Below are 25,460 nucleotides of genomic sequence, written 5' to 3' on the forward strand. Positions count from 1 at the left end.
GGCATGGGAGAGGAGTGGAGAGTGTTGGACTTAGGACTCATCCTTACTGTCATTCAGTGTGGATAGTAAGCTTCCTGTACTTCCATTAATTCAATGTTGTTCATATGACATTCCCCTCCAATAACTGCCTTCCCACACATTCTCCTCTCTCAATCTGGATTTTCTCTTACCCTCTCCTTTTTTGAGTGATATGGAGGAGAGCGTCCTATGGACAGGGGAGACTTATCCAGTGCTTCGCTCCCTTTCATGTCACAGCTCCTATGGGTCCTGACAGGTTTTGCAAGCGGGAGCAATGAGAAGCCTAGATGCTTACACTCTGATCTAGCTTCCAGGGTTTTCCTGGAAAAGCTGTCGCTCAGCAGTAGAGCATCTGCTTTGGATGCAGAAGGCCCCAGGTTCAGTCCCATGCATCTCCAGGTAGGGCTGGGTGAAACCTCTTTCTGAAATCCTGTTGAACTGCTGTTAGTCAATGTAGAGTGTAGACCAGTGGTTCCCAATTGGTGGTCCACGGACCACTGGGCAGTCCGCGTATCTGACCCAGGGGGTCCGTGGCACCATTCACGTAACACAAACTACCATAGTCAAAAACATGGAGTCCATGGATCGGCTTTTGAAAAACAGGAGTCCACAATACTTAACCAATTGGGAATCATTGCTGTAGTAGACAATACTGAGCCAGATGGTGGAATGGTTTGACTCTGCAAATGGCAGCTTCCTGTGTTTTCCCCTCCCAAATCTAACCACAAATGTGAAAAGACGTTTCTATTAATTTTCACAGGCTTCTCTTTACATGTTACTGCTCATCTGTGCAAAATATATATATTTTTTTAATTTGTTGAGTGCCTGAAAAATAGGTGTTTCACAGAACATGTAGGAAGATAGGTGCTGCCTAAGTAGACTTGCTATCTAATACAAACCACAAAACCAACCTACAAGTTAATCCAAAAGTAGAAGGCAGCACACACCATAATTAAAATCTAACAAAATTAGTTGTGATATAATGTCTAGGAATATTTTAGCTAGACATTGGAAAAATATTTCAGAGTAAACTTAGATCATTCGTACAAAAGTGTATGGGACATTGGCCTAATGGAAAAACTAACTAATAAATTATGGTTGTTGAAGGAGCAGAAACAAAAGGATAACTTCACAACAGTTTGGCTTAATTTATTATGTATACAAGTCTTTCAGACAATAATCAATCCCCCTTATAACATATGGTTACAAGAGTGGCGTGCGGCAACATATTTTGTAGGAGAACAGTTAGGGCCAGAGGCGCCAGCTTGCGAGGGCGATGGGGCAATGTCGTACACGTGAGCATCACACCTCCCTCCCTAAGCTGGGCAGAAACTTCCTGGGCTTTGGGAAGGAGGCACCAGGCTTTAATACTTTAATTTAATCAGAACATTTAGGGGACTAGTCTAGTCCCCTAACAGTCCATTGACTGCACACCACTGGGCTACAGTGATCCTATAAAAGGAAAAAGTATTGGATTTCCATTTCCTCTGCCCTTCCCCTCACATTCACACAAACACATCCTGGTCTGCATTACCTAATACAGGAAGCACTTAGTTCATTATCATCCCTGCTCCTGACTCAATCAAATCTCTAGACTGCCACTCAAATACAGCTGACGAGTGTACTCAATTAATAGTGTATTGTTTTCTGTTTATACATTTTCTATGGTTCCCCCCTCTTTTTTCTTCTTGTTGACACTTGATTCTTACTAGTTATAATATTATGCTGCCTCAATCAGAAATAACAACAACAACAACAACAACAACAACAACAACAACAATTTATTATTTATACCCCGCCCATCTGGCTGGGCGTCCCCAGCCACTCTGGGCGGCTTCCATAGAAACCAAAAATACACTAAAATATCACACGTTAAAAACTTCCCTGAACAGGGCTGCCTTAAGATGTCTTCTGAATGTCAGGTAGTTGTTTATCGCTTTGACATCTCGTGGGAGGGCATTTTTACACTGGGAAAGATAATTGGCTAAGTATCAGTTAAAAACAATAACTTTCAGTAATTAGCCAAATATAATCCTTACCTCTCCTTCAAGGAATGATATTTTTTCTAAAAGTTGTAATATAAACAGTTCCTTTTGCTTCATCTTTCGCTTTTGCAGCTCAATCTATGAAGAAAAGAAAGAAACAATGTAAATGTAGATAGGAGGGAGAAGCTCTGTCACTAAGTAAGTTCCCTACCGGAAATTAGATTGCACATATCCATAGGAATGATTTCCAGAGGGATAGCTGTGTATCAGTCTGTTGTGCGGCAGCAAAAACAAGACCCATGAAATACTCCATTCATTGGAACATGAAGTTACTCATTTCAAACTTTATAGCTTAGCCTGAATGTTTTTACAGAATGCAAACAGGTCAAATTGTGATTGCCGAACACATAAAAATGTAACAAATGGCAACGGTGAATAAGTTTCAGGGTTCAGAGCACTAATGTTGCTTTTTATTTTATTTATTTAAAATATTTTTATTCCACCCTTCCGTCATTACAGTATTCAGTGATGTATAAAAATCAAAACTATCATGAGATAAATCCTAATAATAAAACTGAACTCTCTCACACCTACAGAGTTGTTGTATAGATGTGTGGTAGCCGCATATATGCTGTCTTGATCTCCTTGTGGTAAGGGGGCAAATACAAATATGTTTATATCTCATGCACAAGCACATCCCCTCTCACCCCAAGAAATCAATTTGTTATATCCATGTTGTGCTGATGACAGATTATACCCAATGTCTGCACAAACTAACCATGTGCTCATGGGCATAGCCAAGGGGGGCAGGGGGGACAGCTGCCCCCCCAATCAATAGGAATCAATACAAATGATTCTATGAAATCTGAGGTTTTGCCCCCTAACAAAAGCCTGCCCCCCCCAAAAAACCCATGCATGTGTTGCTACTGCACAATGTGAGACTACTCCATGGCTCCTAAGTCTCCCCTTTCATTTGTGCTGCTCTGCCACTGCAGATGTTTTCTTTCACTTCTCTGGCAGGCAAAAAGTCGTTGGATACGGAGAAGGGGAGACCTAGCAGCAGAGAGGGAACTAAAGGCTACTAAGATGATGCAGAGGCAACGGGCAGAGGGGAGGGGTCATGATGGTGGGCAACAGGGACACCCCAAGTTATTTTAGTGCCTGCATCAGCAGAGAAACCAAATGGCACCCTCACGACTCACTAACAATGATTACACCGTGAATTTTTAAGGGAAGTCAGGGCATAATTGAATAAAAAACCCACACAACCAGTGAAATGAGCAGGAGTTGCACAACGGCACTGCTCTGCGCCCGTGCATTTCAACTGAGCTCACGTCTTGGTGGTTTCCACCTCAAGGCTCTGTCTGGCACTCCCTACTAACGTATGTGAGAAATCGCTAGGAAACAGGGAAAGCCCTGAAATTGTCCAGGAAAATGACATTCTAGGGAATTAGACAAAGGAGGAAGGGTGTGTGAGTGTGTGTGTGTTTAAGTCCCTGGAGAATTGCATCAGTGTATGAAGACAGGAGAGGCAGGCAGCATGGCAGGAAATGCGTCTGCACATGGAAGGAGGCAACCAAACAAGATAGTGTCTCTTGTCAATACCTGTTAGGGCTGGTACTCAACATACCAGGATGGGTCCGGAAAACCATACCACGGATGACTAGACAGTAATTATCTTATTTCATTTAGATTAAAGGCAATTCAGGGCAGCTAGGTACAATTCCTTATTTGCTCCCACGACATTACAGTCATCACTGTATTTGTTTACCTCCAATCACAAACAACTATTTATATACCTAAGCAAGCAAGCAAATAAAAGCGAAGAAATAATAGGATGAAAATCAACAGAACTTTAAAAAGAATCTACACTAAAAGCCAAAATATTTAAACTCTAAATTAACTGAAGATAAACTGACCTGATTCGAAAATTGTAGCATTCCAATAGCAGCAAATGCTTAGCAAGTTTAAAGTCTGGGTGAATAAAATTGTATTTACCTGACAGCTAGAGCTAAGAGGAGGCACTAGGATTGTGGACCAAGGGGGGTGTTCCAAAGAAGGGTGCCAACACTAAAAAGACCCTGGTCACCACCTATCTAACTGCAGGAGACCACTGCAGGCAACTATTTGGAACTGGTGGGGTGGGGTGGGGTGGAATACTTCCTTTATATCTGAGAGGCTATTTAGTATTTTCTTTATATTTCAGAAACATTGCCAGTCCAAAGCCAAGAAGCAAATCCAGGGTTCAGTTGTTGAAGTATGTTTAATCAATGGAATTCATTATCACAAGATGTAATGATGACCACAAACTTGGATGGCCTTAAAAAACAGGTTTAGATAAATTCATGGAGGGTAGAAGTGATGTCAGTGGCTACTAGTCATGATGGCTGCTGTACTGCTTGTTTACTTCCTAGAGGTATCTGTTTGGCCACTGTGAGGACAGGATGGTTGGTGCTGGATCTGATCCAACAGGACTTAAGTTCTGGGATTTTTACAGCAAATGCCTTAAATTGCCAACAGAAGATGCAGAATTAATAATAGGAGGACTGGTTAGACACCCTGTGAGCACAAATGACAGATATAAGCACACTGCACACCTTTTTTATCCTGTAATGATTATCCTAATTTTTTATCCTTTAGTGATAGTATTTTCTATGTTTTTAGCTTTTTCTAGTTTATCTGTGTAAACCACCTAGCATCCCAGACTGGGGAAAAGGCAGGAAATAATAATAATTAATAATAATAATAATAATAATAATAATAATAATAATAATAATAATAATGGCACATTAGCAGACTATGTGCTTTATGTACCATCTGCCACTCGTATTGAATGTGAGGTAACAAAGACAAGTGCACCTATAAACTTCCCTGTTTGGGCAAATAAATTCAACAACAGGGACTGTGAGCCAAAGAAAATCATAATAAATAGCTTTTACTACGTCACTGTAAGAGAATGGTAAAATAAAATCACAGCAATATAAACAGGAATTTTCTATAAAATGTACACCTAATTAAAAAGATTTCTGAATGGCACTCACCTTTGCTTATTAAATATTTTTTAAATAAATAAGATAAACTGCAGCAAAGGGATTGTTTATTTTAATTAGCTCTTGAGAAATTTTGGTTTCTTATTCAAAATAAATCAAATTCCCATCTAAAACTATCACCACACTTACACCCACATGCATAAAATGTGTTTAGAATGCTATGATTGTGTAACTGATCTTTTATTCAAGTTAATGCTTTTAAAATAGATGTTTAATAAGTCCACTGTTTACAGATTATATATATATATATATATATATATACACACGCACACACACAAAAAGTTTGAGCCAAATGAGAAAAGATGAAATGTAACAAGAAGGACATTGATAAAATGAGAGTATTTTTCAAGCAAAATTTTCTATCAGCATTGTTGCTTCTAGAAACCTAAAGGGAACTGCCACTCATATGCGTTTATCAACTACCACTGAAATGCACTTGCAGAAGATCAACTGCTGAAACATTATGTATATAATGTGTGCTATTTACCCATTTCTTCTCAAACAGCAGAGCATAAAGTAACATACAAGGAGCCACTGAAATATGATGAACGTGATCCAGCAAAAGTTGAGCACTTTTAGAAGTCCTCCTGATTTTATTTGGAGAGTCAAGGATTTACCGTACCTAGCCCCAATGATATCATTTTTATTGTGAATTCATAATTATTTTTGCTCATGATGGCATTGGGACAGTTATATGTGATCCCACTTTCAATATACTCTTTGTGAACACGAAATTTCAGAGTGGACAGGCTGCTTTGTTTCAATTTGGTGAATGTCTCATAGCTTCCTGCTGAAATTCTGTAACTTTTTATACCACAAAATTCAGATTTAATTTTTGACCTGTTCTTGTTGTCAAAAGCGCCCTTCCAGACAGCAATAATGTAATAACATTGGGGAAACATCACAGAACAAATAATAAAACAGAATGATGCACCACTGATGCTCTATAATGGGATCATTGACATGTTGCAGAATACAGTGCCCGAAACAAAACCTGGAGGGACCCTTAAATATTTGGGAGGATCATACCCAATGGAACCAGTGTAAAATTTCATGGCTACAGATTGAAGAACGTTAATACAATTCATAGAATCATGGAAGAATTGCAAATAAACATATTGGGAAACATCCAGTGATGTTAGTGCAAGAGCAAAAATCATGCCGTGTGCAAGAAAAGGGTTATATTCTGTTAGTGTTAAGGTCAGCTAGCCAAGAGGGTGATGGGGGAGGTGTTACTTAGCAACCAGGCAGAGTGGCATGATGCCCTAATTGGCTGTGTAGTTCTGAGGGAGTTTTTCTCTATATGTTTGGTTGACGTTCTCCCTGTTATGTACTAGGCCTGACCTAAGAAGTCAAAACCTTTCTGTTTATTTCTTCAAATTCATCAGGAATTCTTTTCTTTCTTGATTTTGCCAACATTATTTAAGGGACCTTGCTAACAGTCCACCACTTGTGCAACAGTGGACATCTAGTTTCTATTCTCCCCTCTACAGCCTCCAGATGCCCCCAAAATTTGCTCTGTGTGGTCCCCTAGTTCTCCAGAGCAGATTTTGGGGGTGCAGGGGCAGGAGAGAAAGGAGAGGGCCCATTGGGTGAGCTGATGCCGTCTTGGGCCATGTTGGAAGGACCTCACCTTCTGTGATTGGGAATCCCTTTTACAGTGTGATAACAACTAGTGGAATAGTAATTGTCTAAAGCATTGTGCACCAGAACCTGTCACTCGACCAGGGGATGCGTTCAAAGAGATGGCAACATAGCACCAAAGTCAGCTAAGAAGGATTGTTTCTCAGCCTCACAGAAACACACTTTGCCTTCCCAAAAATGACACATAGCCTGGGTTTTAAAAAGAAAGAAAATGGAAGCAGTTTAAAAGTATTATAAAACATTTATTAAAATTTGTACTCTTATAACACAAAATGTTGCTGCTACATAATAGTATTTTTATGCAGTTAACACTGCATAAAATAAAAGTGCACTGGCTGATAAGGTTATTGGCTCATCTTTGCATTGTTTTGATAAAGCATTTAAAAACATTTAAAGGAGCTTGACACTTTGCAAGATCTATTAAAGTGAAACAAGCAACCCATATTCCTAACACATGAAAAGATAATGCAGCATTTAAGTTCTATCGACAAGAGTAAACACCAGCAATGGCAGGAGAGAGTGCTATTGGGCACTTGGCATAACTGGGCTCCAGAGATCTCAAGCCACTCATCACCAGCATCAACTATGTGCCTTCAGTGATTCAATTGAGCATATGGTACCATCAAGCACATTTCACAGTATAATATGAAACAGGGCCAATGTTCAGGATTAACAGAAAAATGGGGTTGCTGCCATTCGAAGTGAGCAGAGTGATGTGTGAAATTATGTCCATGTAGCTTGTAAGAAGAAACAAAAGCTAATTTAAAAATGAACATGATTTCACTTCTATGTCCCACCCTCAAAACACATCAATTTTCATGACATTAGTTCCTTATCATCCATTCCCATCATCTCCTGTTATTTCAATACCTCTCTTGGACAATCTCTAATCCTCCTTTCCCTTTAAGGCCAGAAGTCCCTGTTCTTCAGGATGTTGTCCATAGGCATTTCCTATAGACATTTCCTCCTTCTGGTTATTCCAGGAATTATAAAGCAATATCATTGTCATCATACACTATGCAGTGTAACAGAGACAAACAATATTGGCTTTCACAGAAGAGGAGCATAGATGAAGCTGCCTTATACTTACAGAGGCTTTCTAGGGTCTTAGGCAGAAACAAACCCAGTATTTCATACAGAGATCATTTTAACTGAAGATGTCAGGAATTGAACCCGGGGCTCTCTGCACACTGTATCGCTAAGCCAAGGCCCTCCACCACATTGTTCATTTGCTTTTTGTGTGAATGTGATGTTAGATATAAAAGACACCAGAAACATGATTGTATGCAAGAGACAGAAAGTGCAGTTACAGAATGGACAAATTATATGCAAGAAAGATCAGGTTTCAACCTAAATACATTCCATTGTTTATTAAATCCAGTAAAATAAGACTGACTCAAAAGTAGGCTTTTAAATAGTGGAGCCTTGGAGTCTGAATGTTTCTGTTTGTGCCTACTCAAAAGCTGTCTAGAGTCTAACCTAACCAAACAGGAGTAGAGTTTCCCCAAGAGATTCACAAAATTCTCATTGCCCAAACTTTCCCACTGAGATTTATGATTAGAGTTTAACTCCCTCTGATGCCCTTTGAAAATTCCAGTCCATTACTAATATTATTATTTACTCTACATAAACTTTCAGTAAAATTGTCATTTTGCTGAGTTTGTTTTTACAGATACTATAATTCCAGTCAATTATACAACAAGTTAGTGCTCTACTATAAGTACCTAAGTAATTGGTTTTGGGAATATATTGCACAAGCGTTGAATTGGAATTAGTAGCTGGTATAGTTCTGAAATTTGCTTTTGTTCCTGCATTACAGGTGCTTAGAATTGACATCCCTGCCACAACGTAACTGTTGTAGTTTATGGCACACATTTCTCAGATCCACCAAAAAGTTGAGCCCATGACCTCTTTGGTTCATTGTCTTCTTTTTTTTAGTACTTCAAGTAACTTTTGTGGGATGGAAAAATATGCAACATCGCACAGCTTGCAAAAGCTTGAGTCTGTATGAACAGGGCATTTAAGAATTGCTTCTTTTACAGCTGGGTTTTCAAGTGCCTGCTAAACAAACATTGTCATCATACCACACTGGAGTTTTCGAAGTAACTACAGGAATCAAGATTCAGTTTGGCCTGGGTATATAGGGTAACTTTACAGAGCGGATCAGAGAATATTCCTTGGTTGTGGTGCATCCATGTTATTTCTCTCCATCGTTTTGTTTCAGGTAGTCACCATTTATCATCTTCCAATGAATCTGAGACTAAATGTGGAGAACAGCTCATGTGCCATGACCTAGAGACAGTTCAATTCAGTTGGTTAGGGGAATGTCACTCTAAATCTGTATTCTGCAAACAGCTCCTTAACCAAGGGATATATTTCCTTTAAAAAAACAACCCCTCCTTTTTGGCTCATTCTGTAAATTCCCATCTATCAATCAGCACTGCTTTGACAATTACCCTCTTCCTATGATGAGAGAGAATAGATGGCTTACTAATGAGGGTGTTAAATGTGGTTCTGTGTAATCAGCAAAACAGTGACTTTTTTTGCTCTTCTCCTTTCTATGCTATTTTGTAGCACATGATATCTCAAACTAAAAATGTACTTTCTGTTGCTTGGTCAAATTAGCTTTTTACTTAATGGTTTGTTTTACTCCCATTTATTTTGCATGGGCTTGGGTAAATCTAGATTAACACATTTCCCAAGAAATATCAAGAGAACAATGCTGTCTTTTTCTATTAGAAGTATATTTTTGAGCTCTCCAAGGGAACTAAGTACAGGAGTGGTCTGGCAGGGTCACCAACACCAAATCCTGAAAGAGCCTATCACTTTGCTAGGTAAAGGTAAAGGTACCCCTGCCTGTATGGGCCAGTCTTGCCAGACTCCAGGGTTGTGCGCTCATCTCACTCTATAGGCCGGGAGCCAGCGCTGTCCGCAGACACCTCCGGGTCACGTGGCCAGCGTGACAAGCTGCATCTGGCGAGCCAGCGCAGCACACGGAACGCCGTTTACCTTCCCACTGGTAAGCGGTCCCTATTTATCTACTTGCACCCTGGGGTGCTTTCGAACTGCTAGGTTGGCAGGCGCTGGGACCGAACGACGGGAGCGCACCCCACCACAGGGATTCGAACCGCCGACCATGCGATCACTTTGCTATCCTATTCTAAACCTCCACTCTTCTTCCTGATCCTTCCAAGGAAAATATGAATACAGCTGGGCTTCCAACTAACTACTAATCAGGATGCTCATATTTTAGACAGCTGTTTCTATATGAATTTCTGTAGAGTTAATGTAAAGTGTATGAACAAGAGAATCATATTTGTGTAGCTTGGCAGTGGCTCCATTCATTTCCAGATGCTGTATGTGCAGGCAACGCAAAACAATTACCACAAATTATACCATGAAAACAAAATGTTTGGCCACAGTAGAGGGGAAACAGCATTTCTCACGCTTGGAGCTTGTTCTTAACAGAACAGTTGCCACTTCTCTGTAGTTCCTAACTATACCGTTTCAGTAATGTCTGAACTAGGGAGGTCACACAGATGAGATGTATTACATCATTACTTTCCAGCCTTCCAAGAGGTTGGCAGGGAGAGACAAAGAGTTAGTACTGGCACTGCAAGTAACAACGTTATTGGATCTCTGCATGTAATCTCTCATATCCAAACCTTACTGGAATGATGTAGGAAAGTAACTATGGTAAACAGCACCTTCACTATAGGGGCTGGTCATTCCCTGAAATGGAACTTCTTGAAGATTGGGCCATAAATGACATTTCTTCAAGGAACACAGACCAAATTCATACTCTGAATTTCTCTTTTTAAGGTCTGTCAGTTCTGTTTCATCATCATCTGTTTCTTCATCCATCCATTAATTCCTTATTCACAAGTGGCAGGTTACAACACCATTTCCTACAGTGAGCTAAAACATTTCTATCCCTGTTAAATATCACACATTCAAACATACAATTATTTTTTCTAGTCTTGGCATAGTGCATGGGTAGGCAAACTAAGGCCCGGGGGCTGGATCCAGTCCAATCGCCTTCTAAATCTGGCCTGCGGACGGTCCGTGAATCAGCGTGTTTTTACATGAGTAGAATGTGTGCTTTTATTTAAAATGCATCTCTGGGTTATTTGTGGGGCAATTCGTTCATTTTTATTTATTTTTTCAAAATATAGTCCAGCCCCCCACAAGGTCTGAGGGACAGTGGACCGACCCCCTGCTGAAAAAGTTTGCTGACCCCTGGCATGCAGCTTAATTCACTCCCTTCCTCCTCTATGCTACTTGGCTTTCTTCATTTTAGAATGTAAGTGACAGCAACACCTGCCAGAAACTCTAAGAGATTTTACATATAAGTTAATTCCTATAAACTAGTTTTTCAGGTTTGTTATTTGTTTGATTCTACTTACATATTTACAGCCCTGTACAAGCATTAATTATACACAACTGCTCAACATAAAGACAAAGCTGATGCAAATTATAAATCACCTAATATCGTTAAGAGGTAAACAAAAATGCTAGGAAATGAAACTTGGAGCACAAAAGTGAAGAAAAGGGTAACCACAAATGTCAAGGGTTACAATACTTGGGCATTAGTTTAGAAAAAAGTGGGAATAAAGTGGGGCATGATAGATGTGTATAAGATTATGTACGGTGTGAAGAATGTGAACAAAGAAAAAAACTACCCTCTCTCATAATACTGAGCTCATAATACTCTAATAATACCTGAGTTTTAACTCAGGACCATCCAGTGAAGCTGACGGCTGGAAGATTCAGGGCAGAAAAAAGGAAGCTCTTCTTCACACAGCAAATTCACTTCTCCAATGGCCACAAAGTTAAATGATTTAAAGGGGGATTAGACAAATTAATGGAGGGTTTTCAGGCTATCAGTGGCAACTGGTCATGATGGTTGTGTAGCCACATTCCATGCAGTTGGTGATTTTTTCATTTTAAAGGCAAACCCCTCCTGTGCTACCAAATAATGAGAGAGAAGGAGAGAGGGAGAGGGAGAGGGAGAGGGAGAGGGAAAGGTTGTAGAGTTGCTGGTACATAAAGAACTCACATCAGCATCTGATGCCATTTTTTTTATGCAAAGTGTGGTATAACTGACTTCATTTCCTCAAACCATCCTGAGAGGTAGAGTATTAACATTCTCATTTTGCAGATACTGCAAGGCTCAGGGCCTGACATTAACTGCATGAATGTTATCAGTGCTTTATCAGTGTGGCTTTTGGTATTTCAATAGCATGACCATGGAGGTTGGGGACGGTTCTGCTGAAATAAAAATAGCAGCTTCAGAAAGTCATTTTTTTGTTGGGACCGTGGCACGGAAGAGAACGAGGTTGCTCAAGCTTCTCTGGGACTTCTCTGAGGCTATTTACTTCTACTTGATCTCTCAACGGCTTTTGATACCATTGGCCATGGGCCTGTAAACCGCTGTGATATATTTTTTATGATACAGCAGCATATAAATATTTTTAAAATAAATAAACCGCAACAACAATGTATTAACTGAATTTATACAATTAACATAATGCAGTGGTTTTCAACCAGTGCCTTGGCACCCTGGGGTGCCTTGAATGATGGTCAGGGGTGCTGTGGGCAACACTGTCCTCTGTCCCTCTGTCCTTCTCTCCCTCCTCTGATGCCCTCTCGCATCTGTGCCTCTCCAAGGCTTCCACAGCTGTTTGTTGAAGCCCTGGCTGCAAGCTCGCAGGGCAAATGCTGCCTCTGGGGCTGGTCAGGGGGTGCTGGTTGCCAGGAGCTGAAGTGGCCTCGGGGTAAGCAAGCAAGGGGGCAAGGGAGCCCAGCCAGCCAGTCCACCAGTCCTTGCTGTTGGGAATAGACAGACAAGTCCCAGGCCCCTGTGGGGCAGTGTGAGGAGGCACCTCTCTTTGGGGCAGGGAGGGCAGCTCAGAGACAAGGGATGGCAGCAGCAGCTGCTTGGAGGACTCCCAAGGAGAGGAGAAGTGGAGGCTGAGGGAACACTGCACAAGGGAGGGTGTTCGAGAAAGGGTGAGAGGCTGCCAGCTCTTCTGGCAAGGGGTGGCATAACTGCGCTCCTGAGCCCCACAGGGGTGCCACTGAAAGAATGTAGTTGGTCAAGGGAGCCGTGGACTCAAAAAGGTTGAAAACCACTGACATAATGTATAGTTTGGCCCTCAAATAAGCATAATGGCTTGCACAAAGCCAGGCTCAGTTAAGATGAAAATCTGCTGAACCATATCAGCTTTCAATATTTTGAGCGTGCATTTCTGGGAAGGTGGGGGATGAAGGTGGATGAAGCACCTTCATGTGTGGCTGGGCTTGATATGTTAGAGCAGAAGCAACGGTGGAGAAATACACTGTGTTCCAGGTGGTTTCATGGGACCAGGAGGATTTCGGAGTCTTTGGGTCCAAGCCGCTTTGTGGAACACCCAACATGCCCCCTTTCTGGCCCTACTGACTGGTGCTGGGTGGGCCAAGGCGCACGAGGAGTCAGTGACTAGATCCAATCCTATTTTGAATCTTGGCACATCCTCCAGGGACCATAAGATTGTGCCACTGTTGTATTTTGTAATATTTGTCGGTGTCCAATATTTATATGTTGTGTGAATTAATTTTATTTGCACTTTTGTACATCACCCTATAACATTTTGATGAAGGGTGGTTAAGCAATATTTAATAAATAAAAAATAAATAAAAATGCATTTCCTGTTTATCATGAACCAGAGTTAGCCACAATCTCTGAATGAGATTGCTAATCACACCAGGATTATATAGCAGGACAGGATGCATAAAGTAGATAAAATAAACTCTGGTTTAAATCTAATCCAAAGAATACTTGTTTGAAATAAAAAAAAAGTAATGACTATTTGGACACTACTTTGTGCTGGCATTTCTTATCCAAAAACCCACCAATGCAGAGATCCCAAATTGCAGCCTACTTAGACCCATTAGAGGTCAGTTTGGCTCTCACAAACAACCATGCCAGTTCAGAGAAAATGGACACAGAAGAGACCATGATGCACAACATGAGGTACATTTTCAGTGGCAGGGAATATGCCAACCCTTTCAAAGACAAGCACAAAGAAGGCTCTACAGCAGGAAGCAAAGGGAGGTGGGAAAGCTGATTTGCTTATACTAGTATTTTTGAATAAGGCAGATAACGGGCTTACAAATAGGAGAATGTAACAAACAGATATCTTTCAGTTGCTTTGCAATCCTCCATAAAGCTGTGTGAGCCTTAAATGTACCTTTGTAGCTGTGTGATTTGTGCTCAAACTGTATTGTGATGGCCATTGGCTATAAACAATAAAATCTACTGACATTACCTTCGTTAGCTAGAAATTATGTTTGCATTTCATGTTCCAACTGCCACATTGGCCAAGAACATTAAGAAAACGTCAATATTTTTAATAATAGTGATGATGATGATGATGATGATGATAAGAGGAGGAGGAGGAGGAGGAGGAGGAGAAGGTGGAGGAGGAGGAGGAGGAGAAGGAGAAGTTCACAGACCGTATTGTCTGATTTCTGGTATAACTGTGATGGGTCAAAGAGAAAAATTAACATTTTAAAAACATTTTAACATGTTTGTTCTTGAAAAAATATTTCTGATCATTACATTTATTTGATAATATGTTTCCAATCTCTGCCTTAAGAAAATCTTCATATTAGGTTATTCAGAGTAAAAAATAAATAAAAATGCCACAACTTACTTCCTCAACCATGTGCTTGACTTTCTTCTGTTGGCAAAGAACCATGTCATCCAGATGTTTGATTCGTTCTCGCAGACTAGCTGTAACCTCCTCTAACTGATGTGACCTAACAAAAGATGTGAATACTAAATTAGTAAATTTAAATTAGTGAGATATAAATCTGTAGAATAGCTGCTTCCCCAACACTGTATCAAATACTTTAAGAAAAAAAGGTCTGTCAATGATAAATGATAAAACCAATGACACATAAATGGGAAGTACAGAATCATAGAGTTGGAAGGGTCCCAAAGGTCATCTAGTCCAATTCGCAACATATATCTACAAATTCATAATTGTCTTCAGTAAGCCAACTACCACCTGCCTTAGATGATCTTTACCTTACAGAAAGGAAGCTTTTCATCAGTTGCAAAGTAATCTATTTTAGAGTATGAATCAGAGGAGGTGGAAGATTGAGAAGCAATTTAATTTGAAAAATTGGTGGAGATTTTAGAATTTAATTTTAGAAAATAATTTGTTAAATGCATGCCTGGTACATTTTATAGGTAAAGGTAAAGGGTAAAGGGACCCCTGACCATTAGGTCCAGTCGTGACTGACTCTGGGGTTGCGGCGCTCATCTCGCTTTATTGGCCGAGGGAGCCGGCGTACAGCTTCCGGGTCATGTGGCCAGCATGACTAAGCCGCTTCTGGCGAACTAGAGCAGCACATGGAAACACCGTTTACCTTCCCGCTGGAGCGGTACCTATTTATCTACTTGCACTTTGACATGTTTTTGAACTGCTAGGTTGGCAGGAGCAGGGACCAAGCAACGGGAGCTCACCCCATCGTGGGGATTCGAACCGCCGACCTTCTGATCGGCAAGTCCTAGGCTCTGTGGTTTAACCCACAGCACCACCCGCATCCCCTGGTACATTTTATACATGGCCACAATCCCTGGAAGGTTTTAAGTGGGACATATCAATAATCCTATCCGTCAGCATTTCATTTGGGGACAAAACAACCTAACTTCACTCCAAGTGAAAGTTCTAATTTATGTATGTACAACAAGGCCAGCCCAGGACATTTGCTGCTTGATGCAAAACAGAAAATGCCCCTGCTACCTACATCTTTTTTGCTGCCTGAGGCAACTGGAGACAGCCCAGGGAAGCCCTGGTAGCTGGGAGCAAGGGAGGTAGCAAGGGAGAAAAAAGGAGGCTGGAGAGGAACAAGTGGTAGTGGTGGGGTGTGGCAGTGGAGGAGGAGCTGATGTAAATAAGAACATCAGAAGAGCCTGTATGCAGCTGAACTGGTCAAAGGACCTGTCTAGCATTCTCTTCTCACAGTAGCCAACCAGATGCTCATTATGGGAAGCCCATATAACCTGAGTGTAACAGCAACAATACTCTCCCCATTGCTTTCACATCATTTGGTGTCAGCCACATTTTGTTGACATGCCTTTCCTGTTGAGAGGTGTGTGTGCCCAATTTTAACAGAAAAGTGACCATATAAATGAGGGAAACTGAACCCTCCCACTTTGCCAAAGGCCTTTCAGTCAGATTTTTCTCTCAGCACAACTCATTTCTGGTGCTGGAGCCTGGCCCAAAAATAGGGAGATGGAAGATGGGCAGGTGTGGCTAGGGAGAGTTGGACTTCCCACCCCACTTGCATACCCCTTTTAATGTTAAAATTAGACCAGTCTATCTATGAATGGGGCAGAAGTGGCTGTCACCATCATGTATGCTTTGGGCCAGCGCTGCAGCTTTTCAATTCTTGTCTTGCCTGCCCTTTGAGTACATTCTGGAGCGTCTGGGCTGGGTGATGTCAGCTTTTCAACACTGCAATGTATCACCAGTCAAACATTGCAATCTGGCGATACACCACAAAGCCGAAACAACAAGAGCTGCATTGGTCCCAACCCACAATGCACAGGATGAAACTGCTTTGGCTCTCACCGCAGGAGCTGAGGCGCTTTCATGAGACACCCCATGAGGTGCTGGGGACCACACAGCTTGTTTGTGCTGCTCAACTGGGAGGAGGGGGGTGGGAAGGCTCCTGCCCCCCAGCTGAGCGAGCCCCAAAGTCCCTCCTGCTTGCCTGCAAGCAAACGTGAGGAACCTTAGGGCTTCTTTGTATAGCTCGGCTTGGGGGTGAGAAGGCTTCACCCAGCAGTATATCACAGATGAACCCGCCACTGCTCCTGAGTCCCTCTGCTACCAGTGCCCAATGTTGAAAGCGGCACTGGTGGCAGAAGGACTCAGCAGCGGCATTGGTTTCTCCTGCAATATACTGCCGAGTGAAGTTGCCATCATGGTCTGCCCCTCATACCAGTCCTGGGCGATGCATCGACACATTGTCCAGGCCTGCTTGACAGAGTTATGTAAAACTGTGCTCAGTTCAAATTTCCTCACAGATTTTCTCCCCGCGGCAGATTAGGTGCTCCTCATACAACAAATGCCTCTGTGCCCACCTGGAGGGGCTCCTGCATGAAAGGCCCCTTCAACATGTGGATGCACAGACAGACTGGATCCCTAGGGACTTTGGTGTGTCTGATCCAGCTCTTCTTATCTTCCCATTATAAATATTTCCTGTCAAATAATTTTCCTGACTGGAAGGCACTCCTCTGCATAGTTTTCTTAATTGCCCTTCTCTTTCGCCATGTTTTCCAGGAGTTGAGCTCCTAATTGTTATCGTCACCATAAAAGCTGTTGGGCAAAGAAAGTATAAATGGTTCTCAGAAAATAGCCCACAAGGTATCAAAGAAAATCTGGATTTTTAGGGAAGAAAGAATGTACATAAATTTCTCAAAGGAAATACTACAGTGGTGCCCCGCAAGATGAATGCCTCGCAAGACGAAAAACTCGCTAGACGAAAGGGTTTTCCGTTTTTTGAGTCGTTCCGCAAGACGAATTTCCCTATGGGCTTGCTTCGCAAGACGAAACGTCTTGCGAGTTCCTGCGAGTTTGTTTCCTTTTTCTTAAAGCCGCTAAGCCGTTAATAGCCGCTAATAGCCGCTAAGCCGCGCTTTGCAAGACTAAAAAACCGCAAGACGAAGAGACTCGCTGAACGGATTAATTTCGTCTTGTGAGGCACCACTGTAATGTTAGTGATGCTCTTCTGCTCAGTAATGAACATTCTCTAAATCAGAAGATGACCTTTAGTCGGGTCCTGTAGACAAGTGAAATGCCTGAGACATTTTAATGCCTTGAAGAAACCTTTAAGGTTTTCCACACAATGAAGACTGAAGGAACTTTTTTTTTTTTACAACTGAGAATCCATGCATGCCTATCACCAGTAACAGCAGGTGGGGTGGAGCCACAAAGACACCCCACCATCAACATCACTACAGCTTACCTGGATGGCACTGGGGGATGGCAGTAAGGTCAGTGATACACAGCAAGAGCACTGGATTTTCTTTACAACATAACCTCAATTTTGCAGTCACCCTCCTCCCCACCAGCCCTGTCCAGGTACGCTGCAGTGATGACCCCACCATTACTATGGAATAATTACTATGGAATAATTGTGCAGGGCTCCTTCTCTATAGAGAATGCAGATAGTAGCAGTATATATGGCATGCTGATAATTTTTTTAAAAAAATCTAACATTATATCATTCAAAGTTAATTATCAACTACAGTTAGGGATAGTTTATGAGCACCAAGAATCCTAGAAAGAATCAAGACCTCACCTTTGTCTGCCTGCCTGACTGTGAAGGTTCGCTCCGTTAAGTTGTATTTCATATTCTATGAGTTGCTTTTGCAGTTGATGGCGTTCCTATGTGGGAAAATACATTTTTATATATTATACACGTCTTTTAACGTGTAAGAAATCAACTACAGTATACAAAACACTTTTCATTGGAATGTACACACTGCTCATAGAGATCCAAACACATAGGCTAAAAAACAACAACAAGGTCCATTCACTCCTGAGCCCAGTTCTTAGTGCTTGTGCTTTACCTTTAAAGCTGTAAATGGTTGGCACAGGGCAGGTGGGGCTTTCAGCAGCACAGTAGAGACAACACAGATAAGGCTTCAGTTGGTACTAAGGGCTGGTAGAGACAACAGCTAGTAGAACTACCATAGCAAGACCCTGCGAGCTCTCCATGATCCTGCAAGTGCTATGGGCGCCCTAGACTCCTGTCATGGCCTTTTGACAGGACACTATCAAGCTTCCCCCAACAGCCCCAAATTCTCACAGAACAGGACACCTTTATGAATGGCTACTTTTCATCCAGCCCTTCCAAATTGATGAAAACCACCAGAAAAGGTTGTTCTAGTTTCAACACTGTTACTTCTACCTCCTACTTGGGTTGCCCAGTCATTCAAGCCTTCTTTCCCTCTGCACTAAACACTGTACCTGGATACAGGTAGTTGCTTAGCCTCAAAATTCATATTGAAGAATGAGACCTGGTCTACATATGCATCAGAATGAGGTGATAAGAGTGGATTGTACCATTCCAAACTACAAGTGGGGGATATAATTTCTGAATAATCCCTTACATAAACGCCTCCCAGCACTGCCACCTTATTCTCACCTCAGGGCCAAATTAGAAATGGAACCAAAATAGAGCCCAGGAGCAAAAGGTATCCGTACACTTAGAGAGCCTTTGAGATCTTTGAATAAACTGATGTATTTCGGTCTGACCAGAATGCAAACATATACAACAACAGAGAGCATACAGATAATAATAGATTTTAATAGATTAAAATTAAGTTTTATGAGCTGATACACGATAAATAATTCAGATACAAAACAGCTACAATATTTAAGTTAAAACCTTAACCACTAATTTAAAACATATTAAGACACTGGCCGTTAGATTCATTCAAAGCTTATCCCCTTAATTTTATAGCAGCAGCACAAAATTTAGCCACTTTTAAGGTAATCTCTGGTTCCCTGTCCTCTATAAAGTATTTTAAGTAGCAATCATCAGTTCTGCTTGCGGTTTGCTGCATGATTGGAGTGATAAACATAGAACGTACAGTATAGCCTTGTAATAATGGCAATGTAGTAGGACATGAGTAGCAGTTTTGACTTCCTTCAAACCATATAGGCATATTTGCTCTGAATATGGTTTGCCTTCAAATCTGCTCTGCAGTAATGCAGATGGAAGGACATTGAATCTGGCAATGGTAAAGGCTTCTTCATTCTCTCTTTGAGTTGTTATTATGTCATAATTTTCAAAAACTGCACACTGCCAATGCACATTAATGGATCAGGTATATAGGCATATGTTACCAGCATAAGGTGGGTGTTTCCCCTTCTCAGCATGTGAACACTAATCTTCTCTTCTATGGAAGAAAATTCCTATGCTCATATTAATTGCCACTGTGGTGTTCCAATATTAATTAAATCCTTTGCTTGATGAGTTCCACACACACACCCCGCATCTAATTGGAATTGTAAACTAGTCTTCCAACAGCAAAGAAGTCGTGTTTCAGAATGTGATCTTCAGCAACAACTTCAGGCTATAACCCCCCAGCTTGGAGTGTACAATACATTGATGAAAATGGATGAATTGCACTGACCACGAGGACCTTCTTCATCTTCCTCCACCATCAGAGATGCAGCAGCTGACCACAAAGGAAAGGGACTTTTCCATTGTGGACTCTGGACTGTGCAATTATCTCCTTAGAGAGGCGTGTCCTCCCCCATCACTGCCTGCTTTTAGATAGGCAGTGAAAAGTGTAGTTTCTAGAGAGTTTTTTTAAGAATTGTTGCCTCCTTGAAATATATTAGCTTGTGGCAATTTGTACATTTTGATATTGGCCTGGTTTGCACATAATGCTAACTCAAACCATGGTAACTCAAACCAAATGCTAACTCAAACCAAGCCCCACCGCACTATATATAAGGGTCTGGTGACTTCTGTTTCAGTGTATCTGATGAAGTGTGCATGCACAGGAAAGCTCATACCAAGAACAAACTTAGTTGGTCTCTAAGGTGCTACTGGACAATTTTTTTATATATTTCGACTGCGTCAGACCAACTTGGCTACGTACCTGAATCTAGAACCATGGTTTAGAATGAACAAGCAAATGTGTGGGCTCCTGGAAAGGAAATTGCAGCTGCTTTGCTCCTTCCAGGTTATGTTGTGGTGCTATGGCATGGCTTGAATGAGCATGTCCTCCAAAACTGAGCTCATGATTGAGACAGCTCTAGCCAACCAGGAGTTGTAACCACGGCTTGTCCTATGGTTTACTAATCATGGTTTGCCTGGAAAGCTAAACCACAAGCTTGGGTTCAAGCAATACATTACGGCAGACCACAACTTAGTGCACCACCAAAACAACTGGGGAGCAACAAAGTGGTTGCAATCCTGTCTCTGCATGGCCACACCTTTTGTCATTCATGCTAAGGCATAGTTTGGCTTAGCAGCATGCATGAACGCTTTATCTTATCTATTATAAGTATGTACAAAAAGGTGTGTGTCTGAATCAATAAATTAAACTAAACTTTCAAAAATATGGTCACATATGGGAATGTGCAAGTCTTGTAAAGTAAATAGGTCTGGCATTGGGAGGATTACTAAAATAAAATGTTTAGATGTGTGAGAAGATAGGTCTACTTCATAGATTTTCTAGCTTACATTAAATTCAAAATAAAATCTTGTTAAATCACATTGAGATATAGCCATCGTCTCAAAACTAGCATGACATTCACCCGGGGCAAAGTCCATGAAAAGAAAAGGGCAGGGCAGGAGACACAAGGAAGCAAGAGGAAATCTGCCACAACTTGTTCAACAGCAGTACTATGAATGTCACAAGAGGTATGTGGGCAGCAGGCTTGCTGCAGTCACATGTAAAAACATATTTGATGCTTGGCTGTGATTTTCAACAAACAACCTCAATATTGAGCCAGTTGCCCTGTGGCTGCAGAAGTAAAAGGAAGGGCACCCTAACCCCTGTGATGGGCAACCTATGGCTCTGCAGAGGTCCTTGGACTCCAGCTTCTTTAATCTCTCACCATTAGCCATGCAGGCTCGCTGCAGCTGATAGGAGCTCAGAGTCCAACAGCATCTGGAGGGCTACAGAACTTTCCTCCCCCTACTCTACCCTCTGCCACTGACTCGGAGGACTATGGGCCACTGGAAAGCTATGCCTCCCCCTTGCTCGCTTAAGAAAATTGCCATAGAAAGAGGAAGTCTGGTCTAGACTCAGACAAAGGCCAGGGAATGAGTAGATGTAGGAAGCCTGCTTCTTCCGCTCTCTGCCAAAAACGGAACTGTGTCAATTGCCCTATGACAGCCATTGGAAGAAGAAAGTTGACACTATGGCCAAAGGAGCAAAGGGCCTCAGCATCAGGGGTGATATTAATGTGCTGCAAGTTGCTTTGGATAACATTTAAGCAAATAGTGGTATATACAACTATATTTATTTCTTTTTTAAAAAATTATCTGTGCACACAGAAATGGAGAATAAGTGTAAAAACAAATGTCCCTAATTGCTATTTTATATACGAAATACTCTCTGTACCACAACAACTGAGGAAACTTAAACCATCTTTGTATTTTTGTAAAATGGATGAAATAAGTACACAGACAATTTACTGTATTGAGGAATTTTAGTGTACACACTTACATCTTCCATGCGCAAAATAAACTGATCCAGCTCGCCAATTCTTTGGTCTTTTTCTTGTAAACTCATCTCGGTAAGTCTCATCTTCTTATTTGCATCTTCAATGGCTGTAAGTAGTCTATTTGTTTCAGACTGTGAAGAAAAGGTTAAAATAGGCAGGATCAGCAATACACTGTATAAGCAGGGTAATGTCCTAAAGCAATGTTCTATCAGGAATATATCTCTGCTTCCAATTCTCTTGTCAGCCTCATCCCCACTCTGAAAATCCTCTCTCCCAGAGCCGGGAGAAAGCTTGGAGCACAGGAAGCTGCTCTATCCTGACTCAGACCATTGATTCACATAGTTCAGCATTGCCTATTCTGGTAGTAGCTCTCCAGGGTTTCCAGCAAGAGTCTTGCCCAGCCCTACCTGGAGATGCCAGGGATTGAACCTGAGAGCCTTCTGCATGCAAAGCAGGAGCACCTTCACTGGTCTACAACTCTTCCCCTGAAGGGCAGTAAGCATCAGCTACCAGAGTTCATTTTGCAGTCACATAGTCCCCCATGATCCCCAGAAAATCCAACTATGTGAAAAGCTATAGCTACAACAAACACACCCACTTTGTTCCTTCTGACTCTAGACCTACAGGTATTGAAAGCTTAATGACAGTAAGCATTTTGGAAATAACATTATTAACTTACTTTTTCTTAACAAAGTCAAACAAATTATCTTAAAAGCAACCTATTATAACCCAATCTTGTACATGTTTATATGGAAGTAGAGATGAAGGAGAAATTAAAATCAGTCCACACATTTAAAGCCATATCTATCAAATTTGCATGTTCCCAGACAATATGAAAACCAAAATGCAGACTTCCTTCAAAATTTGCACATCCAAATTTTGTGATATAGTTCTCCAAATAACCAACACTTACAATAAGGCAATGGAAAGTGTGCATAAAAATGAATATAGTAGTGAAATATTCATTATATTAGGAGAAACTGCTTGCAAAAATATGTACATTAGTCAAACTACATACAAAAATATGTTTATTAGGAGAAATTCACACTAAAATCTGAAACAATTTCATGTGGGCTTTAATGGCAAACTGCTGCAAAAATGTTGAGAATTGATTTTAAGATTGGAAAAATGAGAAACTGAGAGAACCAATATTAACAAATCCTTCCATCCCTATTTGGACAAAAGTTCTGCTGAGTTAAATGGAATTAAATTCCAAGTAAATGTGCACAAGACTAAAGGCATTTCAATTTTCTTCCTCTGAAATATTTAGGTTCCCCCCCCCCCTTTTTATTGATTTTACAACATATCCTCACACCACAGTGTACACTGGAAGATGACCTGGCTTCCTGATACTACACTAGTTGGTAAACTAGTCTGTACATATCACATACATGTTCAGTTGAAATCAAAACAAAAACTATAAAACAAAGCATGTGTCCATCACTCAGCCTTGAAGCAACCCATCAAAACCATTTCCTCGTTACAAGTGGATGGACTAGGCACAGCTACTCAGCAAGAGGCCTGCTGAAACTCACAGCCTGGGGTTTCCATGATCTGTTTAGTGTAAGACTCTCCCACCACCACAATAATACATAACACAGGAAAAAGCTTCCCACGTACTATTAGAGTTTCTTTCTCAAGTTTATGTTTTTGTTCTTCTTCTCGTAGCTTCTCTTCATATTGACTGTATAGTTTTCTGGTCATCTCTCTCATTACTTCTGCATTTGCTTCCTGTGAACATTCTACCTATTAAAAAGATGAGGACATTTCTCACAGCCAAATGAAACAGGTAAGACAGAAAGCGAAAGGAATATATCGGCAGAAGAAAATCAGATGCCATAAAGCAGAAGCTCAAGAAGTTGACCTAAGACATTTTATGCCTGAAGCTGAAAATCCAAACCCCCTCCACCCCCCAGCATTTCAATTGAGGTTGGCTGGCCATCCATCATGGATGCTTTACTTGAGATCCTGAACTGCAGGAGATTGGACTAGATGACCCTCAGGGTCCCTTCCAAACCTATGATTCTATGATCCAACCTGGGACACAATTCTGAAACCACCAGAGAGTTGTCTGGCACAGGCCTCTTTCAAATTAAAGGGACCTATGCAGGAACACAGCTCCTGGTCACTTCAATGGGACTGGCACCATATATATATTGCATTTTACCTTATATTACATTTTACCTTACTTTTCAGCAGAAAAACGGCTCCCAGACCAGCTTACAAATACCAAGACTATATATACTAGGCTTTCACTCTCCACTTTGGCAGCCTACACAGCTGTTCCCCAGCATAACAGAAAACAGAGTTGCAACTAAAATTCATGAACACTACCAACAAAAACAAGGGGCAGGAGAATAGGCAAGTTTTGAGGTAAACACATCCTGAATTCTGTGTCAATAAATGAGTAATGATATAACATTCCACAGATACTGCCTTTCCAACCAGTCACTGTTTTGAAAAGATTATCACGTTCCTCATGCTGGGAGGCACTGCAATTTCCTTTTCCAGTCGTCATCAGCAGTAGGATCCTCCACCACCCATGCATTGTATTGCCTCAGCTTACCTTGAGTTTGAGCAGCTCGTTTTCAACTCTGGCAGTTTCCAGCTGTTTCTGCTTTTCCTTCAGTTTTTCCATAGACTGTTCATGTGTTTGTTTCAGATTTTTTATTTGGTCTCGTATAACTGTATTCTCCAAAGTAACATCAACTAAAGTTTTCTGTGAACATATTTTTAAAAATACAAAATTAATTCAGTTGCTTGAAAAACTAGGGAAACTTGGAAAAAAGCTTCTTGTTTCTGTCTCCCAGCATTGCCTCCCCACCCCCCGTTACTCCTTTGAGAGGGATGCAAGGACCAGACTTTCTGAGTTCTCCTACCAGGCAATACATATTGAACAAACTTTAAGATCAGACTTACCAAGATTGTGCTGTACAAGAGACCCAGAAATACAACAGATTATTTGTAGGACCCAGTTCTATGTAAGATTTCTGAGAGCATGGGTGGAGAACCTTCAGCCTCTCCATTTGGCTGGCAAAACCATTTTGGCCAAGCCATACCCCTCTGACCTAGGCTTGATGTCATATATGATGTCAGGTTTGTGGCAAGTGAAGCCCTGGCTCAGCCTTAAGGTATTTGCAAGCACCACACACCAGCAGGGCTGGGCGATATCTGGTTTTCAACCTCATAATATATCACCAGCTAAACATCATGATGTAGTGATATATCACGATGTCTAGAAAGAAGGAAGAATGAGGAGATAAGGCAGGGAAGGGAAAAGCAAGCAGCCAGCCTTAATTCCTGGATGTGAACGTCAAAGCGGTTTGAACTGGCTCAGTAGGCAGCCCTTCGTAGGCAGCTGCACAGGTGATCAGTGACACTGTTCACAGGTTCTGCCACTTCATGGCGAGGTTAGGCAGGTAGAGTGTAACTGCCAGGGTGCTGCAAGGTGCCATACATGCCAAGTAGCCACAGGGCACTGCTGGCCTCTTGGGGCACCAGCCTCCCTG

At 41.4% G+C, this 25,460-nt stretch overlaps 1 protein-coding gene across 2 annotated transcripts in view; it reads right to left on the reverse strand.

Moving 5' to 3' along the window:
• MYZAP (myocardial zonula adherens protein) overlaps positions 1–25,460 on the reverse strand; it is a 61,282-nt gene that overhangs the window by 18,505 nt on the left and 17,317 nt on the right. For both annotated transcript variants that reach the window (XM_077919000.1, XM_077918999.1), the window contains exons 6-11: positions 24,518–24,670; positions 23,572–23,697; positions 21,954–22,082; positions 18,059–18,144; positions 14,395–14,500; positions 2,058–2,141 (exon numbers count right to left, since the gene is read on the reverse strand). In XM_077919000.1, the coding sequence (XP_077775126.1) occupies positions 2,058–2,141; positions 14,395–14,500; positions 18,059–18,144; positions 21,954–22,082; positions 23,572–23,697; positions 24,518–24,670 (684 nt within the window). The remainder of the gene's footprint in view (positions 1–2,057; positions 2,142–14,394; positions 14,501–18,058; positions 18,145–21,953; positions 22,083–23,571; positions 23,698–24,517; positions 24,671–25,460) is intronic.

Source organism: Podarcis muralis, chromosome 14 (assembly GCF_964188315.1).
Source record: "Podarcis muralis chromosome 14, rPodMur119.hap1.1, whole genome shotgun sequence".
Classification (NCBI taxonomy): domain Eukaryota; kingdom Metazoa; phylum Chordata; class Lepidosauria; order Squamata; family Lacertidae; genus Podarcis; species Podarcis muralis.